Source organism: Hippichthys cyanospilos, chromosome 13, assembly GCF_059441005.1.
Source record: "Hippichthys cyanospilos isolate Australia breed blue-spotted pipefish chromosome 13, RoL_Hcya_1.0, whole genome shotgun sequence".
NCBI lineage: Eukaryota > Metazoa > Chordata > Actinopteri > Syngnathiformes > Syngnathidae > Hippichthys > Hippichthys cyanospilos.
Window position 1 is genome coordinate 8,278,085 of NC_142381.1, and position 6,000 is coordinate 8,284,084.

Genomic DNA, 6,000 nt, shown 5'->3' on the forward strand with positions numbered 1-6,000 from the left:
TAATGCTATTTAATGTCGAACCAGAAACAGTATATGTTTTCAATTTAAGAGCTAATCAGTTGGAACATGAAGCAAGTTATTGCTAAATGTTGAAGTTGCAAAACGTGTTTATTTTGTTAAGTTTAGTACGGATGCGCAAATTTTCCAGCAGACGAGCTAGAATTTAGTTGCTGTTACACGGTTTAACTGTATCAACACGGGGTGCTGAACGAAATACACCTGAAGTGTACACACGGCGTATTATTATTGAAAAAAGGTCAAGTACCGCAAATCTAGAACACTGCATGCCTACCTACACACTACCTACACTGAGGAAATGTGATTCTTACTTCTTCGGCATTCTGATTTATAATTTTGTAATTTTTTGTAACTTGCCTTTAGTGCCCCTGTTAGACTGCCTGTGGCAAGCCTCAGGGCTCTGTACTCAATCAAACATGCAATGTGCATTGCTGCTTATACAAGTGAAAATGGAAAGAGATGTTTTGTTTCTGGTAGGATTTGACTATGAATGTTGATGACTTTTTGTTTTTGCAGTGTGCAACCGCTTTTACTGGCTAAAATGTGCTGGGAAACTGGTGTTGTGGTTCCGCCCGAGTCGTCTTCAGCTATTGGTGAAGATGAATCACAGTGTTATACAACCTAGTTGGCTATAGCTCAGGGAACATTTGACGGAAAGCGCGGCCCATCATTGCAAGCTTTTGGACAGATTTGCACACGCCAAACATAGACCGGCTATGAAGTTTTCCACAGAAGTATGAGGGAATTCATCTGGGAGTGTCAGAAGTTAAGGAACACACATATTCACTTGTCCTTGTTTTGTCCTGCAACAGCTGCTTGAGGCTCATTGGGAATATCTTAAGCGTGCTAAGAAGCCCCCTAGAGTTTGTCGGGATTTTTTTTTTTGCATCTTTAACCAACTACAAGAAATGGATGTGACTCGCCCAAATAGGACTATAGCAGGGCAAGATAAGCCCTTCATCCCAAGAGCAGAGCTTGATATTAAATCTGACAGCTGGAGTGTCACAGGCGTCTGCAATTTGGGCCCAATGACCCAGCAAGTGGACTCTCTCTTTAACCTCACAAGCCCATCAAACGTCAGCCCTCATGCTCCACTTGTTATTTCCGCAATCCTTTTTTCCCCGCTGCTGCTAATGCGGCATGGCGAATCCATGCCTTGAGGAAGATAGCAGAACTCCATAAGATAAATTGTAACTTTACAGATAATCTGCATGAAGTTATGGTTTTCCACACAGTGTTCCTGGAAGGATGTGTACTGTACCACACTTAACAATGTCTTGATTCAATCTATCTCCTATGAATACAGTATCACCGCAGAAGATATGTGCAGCTAAATGTTGTCTGTGGCTTTTGGGAGCAAATGGCACTATAAAAAAAACACAATGTTATTGTCAAAACCAATGCATCGGAAGACAGATATGATTGGGAACACATCGTGACATGCACATGCACAGATTCAAGGTGTGCGCAAAACAAGTGTTGCACAATAATCATGAGCGCATGCAGTGCGTGTGTGTGTGTGTGTGTGTGTGTGTGGGGGGGGGGGGGGGGGTGCAACAGATGTGTTCTTTTCTCACACTGTGTACTATGTGGGCAGCATACACAAATAAAATCATTTTGACACCATCAGGTTTATGCTCAAATAAAGTGATGTCAAAAGGTTATACATAATAGACTGATTCCTCTATCAGACTTAACATGTTATTACTAAACACAAGTACTGTGTGGATAGTCTGCATAAACAAGTCATTTTCATTCTTTAAAGAAACCCCATGAAAAGGCCGCCTTGGAATTTTCCATTCCAATGTCCTTTACCTCACTACTATCTGTTTGCACGTTCTATAGAGCATGTTGTAATATACCATTTGGCCACGAGAGGCCCATAAAGTGCAGACAGACGGAGAAAGGAAATTTACCTCGAGACAAAATGGAAAAATACCTTCAAGTTGCAGCTGGCGGTGCAGTACTGAACATTCTGATAAACTGGAGGTGTGACTTGGCGAGATGTTTACTACTGTGCTCAAGAATTCCCTCACGTTTGAAACATATACGTAATTTAAGTCAACAACTTTTGTTTTATCCAAAGAGATCGGATTACTAATACTGAATCCAAAGTTCATGCATGAAAATTAATATGCTGATTCTTCCTTCCAAATCAATTAATGTCATTGTATCATTGTAGTCACTAAAACAATATCAACTTGCAGACGTTCATATAAGTAACGTTCTAGGCACAAAATATGTTAAGATATGTGTAATATGCTTTGATATGTGTTTTTTTTTTATTCCACTTGATCTTTTGAACCACATTCGAGCAACGTGTTTAAATGTTCCAATTGACCATAATATTACAATTGCTAGAAACGCATTCAATAACGATGCATTAACCTATGATAATAGTTATAATATCAACGTTTAAGGACCCGAATTCTGGCATTGTACTGAGAAAACTGATCAGTTGCATCAGTTTGCACGTTCATGAAAGTTGTACTAATGAAAACTATACAATATTATCTGGTGAAGGCATTTGCATTCCAACCACATTATAAAAATACAATAAAATATTGCATTACTTTCATATGCACTTTTCACTTTTCTGAGTTATTCGAGTGAAATTAAATTGTTCTTTTTCTTCACCAGTTTTAATGTAAACGTCACTCGTGTTTATTTACTACGAACACGTGTTTATTTAACAAATGTTCAAGTTTCCCCGAGGAACTGAAACGCACCACCCGAAAAAACTGGAGCCTCCACCTCGTTTGACTAAAATATGCACGCGTCATTTGACGTCACTGCCAGGGCGTTTATATAGCGGTCTGTGGCAGAAAATAGCATAGTCGACAGTCGCTCACTTTAGATAGCGAAGCTCAAATCATCTCGACACTGCACTTGCCCAAGCTGGTAGTGCATCGGACTTATTTGCCTATTTGAGTAGACGGAAACGACTCGCAAACGTGGCGAGAAGTATTTTTCAAACGAGTCTTGCACTGACCATGAGCACGGAGATGTTTGCGAAAACGTCAATGGAGGTGGCCGTCTACCAGCTGCACAACTTTTCTATATCTTTCTTCTCCTCGCTACTCGGAGGAGACGTGGTGTCCGTCAAGCTTGACAACAGGTAAACATAAATCCCGTGCACGCACGTTTAAACGATCAAAACGAACAAACAACAAGTGTATTGTTTGCGTTTAAAACTGCGTTACAAAAGTTGGCTTCGCGCAACAAAAGAGCAATAACATCACCCGCAAAATGTCGTAAATCTCAGCAATCCGTTTTTCCTGATTGCAGTTTGTGTTTGATACCAAAATGTGCTTTGATGTAGGCCACAGGATGCGACCGTTGCATAACCGTCATCGAAAAAAAGCCAGGCGACCAAAATGCTTTGTGTTGTCGCCAGTGTTTTTCCTGGCCGTTGTTTTAAAAACGCATTGCACATTTAGGAAGAACACTCGAAAATAATACATGTATTTATAGTCTTCGTGTGAGTCCACGATGATGTGTTTTTTTTTCTTCTTCAAAGTGAATTAACGGTTTCTCTTTTTGTTTGTCTCTTGCAGTGCTTCTGGTGCTAGCGTGGTGGCTATTGACAACAAAATAGAGCAGGCAATGGTGAGCTTGCAGCAAATCAACATGCACCCACAAATTCAGTGTTTTAACACGAGTAGTCAATGATATGTGATGCAAAAAAATTTTGTCCACCTATACTTTCTACTTTTACTAGTGCCTTTTTAATGGCAAGATTAACGCTTGTATAATCCTTTGAATTTTACGTCAAAGGCATTTTACATCAAAGAGAAAACATTGAAAGAAGGCACTAGGGAGGTGAAATTTCTCTCAGAAGGTGATAACATATCTAAGTTAAAAAAAAAAACATTGCAACTTAGTCGTCACACTACTGGGATTGTGCCATCCGTTGAAAAAAACATTATGAGTGGTGTGGAAGAAAATTATAAAATTACTGCACTGCACAAGTCAATTTACCCAAACTGCACACAAAAAAATCTATACCACACACGTGTTGTTTTGAAAATGAGTTGAGGAAAAATGTCAGACAAAGTTGCCTATGTTTAACTTTAAGGTAACTACATTTTTGATTTTTTTTTTTTTTTTTTTACCCAGGCAATGCAGTTGAACAGATTAGCATTTGCAATTCCTAACTGGTGCTAGACAACAAAGAGACACAATTTGTTAATCCCACAAAAGTTATTCATTTTCACTGTATTGCCATTCACGTGCCATAAAATGCAAATTATGGTGCTGCTGCTGTAGATAGGTATGAACAATTTGAGCTAATTCGCTTCTCTTCCTGGACATCGCAGGACCTGGTCAAGAACCACCTCATGTACGCCGTGCGGGAGGAAGTGGAGATCCTCAAAGAGCAGATCAAAGAGCTGGCAGAAAAGAACAACCAGCTAGAGAGGGAAAATTTCCTGCTAAAGAACCTGGCCAGTCCAGAGCAGCTGGAGAAGTTCCAATCTCGAATCCCAACCGACGTGCTCCTGGACAATCAGAACGTGCAGGTGATGTCGGAGCAGCAGACGTGTAGCCGCAATCCTGGATCTGCTGTGTAAGTGGCTCTGCCTTGGGGCGGGCAGAGCCACTGTCCCTTATCAGCAATGGACCTCCATGTTTTTTTGCGCTACAGAATTGCTGCCGCTGAAAAACTGTCATGGCAATGAGGGCTCGGCCTTGTGGCCGCAAAAGCCCGATGGGACAAACACTTGACTCTGATAAGCACAAAATTTCAGACCGGCGCTGTGTCAGGACTGTCCTCTGATCCCGTCCAACTTTGCGCCAAAGTGTGGTTTGGCAAACACCAAGCGCTAAGAATCAAGAGCAGGCCCACTGGACACTGTGGAGCGCTTGCTTTCAGACGCCGTGTCGCCAGCTACTGTCCTTTTGCTCCCGATTGGGCTGGTCCTGCCGGTGCTAACTTGGAACGTGTGAGCGCAAGTGAGGCTACTTCCTGTCGGCCCGCTTAAGATGTTTCGACGAGCAGTGAGCCCCCGGTTCGATATCCTCATGCAAGTTTCAAGGGTTCCCAGCTTCCACATTAACCAGGACTTATCCTATTACATTTTGACGTGCGTAAACAAGAAAATAATTAACAGGATGAGAAGAGGTTAAGCTTAGAGCAGTATAACAGGGCTGGTGAACTGATTCATATTCTGTTTTAATTTTATATTTTCTGCAGTTGGGGCTTGCTGCTCATGGGGGAAATCATCCTGCCATATTCCGTTTGTTGTTATTTGTTCTTTTTTTTTTTTTTTTGACAAAAATCAGTTTTGTAAAATATCTGTTCTGAGATCGTTTTGCTGACACCGAAGGCGCCAGGAAGCACCATCCTGGGGCGAAGGCGCAAGCAGTGTCTGTATTTCAGACGTTTGCAAATTGCATTTGCCGTTTTGTTACGATGTCCGTTCAAAAACGATGGCATGACAACAGTGCCTGTAAGTAGTACAAGAAAGTAACAGATTTCTACTTTGAGCTCTGCTGATGCTGTTGTGTTTTCAACTACCAAAGATTTTTTTGTTTTTGTTTTTCTTTTTCTTTTTGTACAACAGCAGACAGACGAGTCAAAAACAAGGACCATGTGTTAAAACTTCACAGGAGAAGAATTGCTTCAAGTTAGTCCTAAAATTTTCTGTGTTTTGTAAAGATAATGGTGTTGTTGCTGTAAGGTATCCAGAACACATTTGTTTGCTACACTCTTTGGATACGACTGCACATTTGCAATAAACCTTATGTTTACATAATACAAATTCTGTCTTTTTGTCTTGATTTGATCCATGCTGGTACCATCATTTAGTTCAGGCATTAATTGATAGTAAAATCAAGTGTGAATTTTATGTGTGGGCCACACTGTCCAGCGTGTTCCCAAAGTTTTGGTCATATTTAAAGTCCTCATATCTACTGAGCTATGAATAGTGGCAAGTGATTGGTTCAGATCCAGTAACTGCCTTCATTCGACCAGAAAAGTCG

General features: G+C 40.9%; 1 protein-coding gene across 3 annotated transcripts in view; it reads left to right on the forward strand.

The window, feature by feature from the left end:
* The window catches only part of tsc22d3 (TSC22 domain family, member 3), a 30,812-nt gene extending 25,032 nt beyond the window's left edge, over positions 1-5,780 (forward strand). For 2 of the 3 annotated variants that reach the window (XM_088431167.1, XM_088431168.1), the window contains exons 3-4: positions 3,576-3,627; positions 4,338-5,780. In XM_088431167.1, coding sequence (XP_088287293.1) covers positions 3,576-3,627; positions 4,338-4,589 — 304 coding nt within the window. In that variant the 3' untranslated portion in view covers positions 4,590-5,780. Of the gene's footprint in view, positions 1-2,823; positions 3,137-3,575; positions 3,628-4,337 lie in introns of those variants that run through there. The other variant, XM_088431169.1, reaches the window with a different exon arrangement.
* Positions 5,781-6,000: the final 220 nt, after the last annotated feature.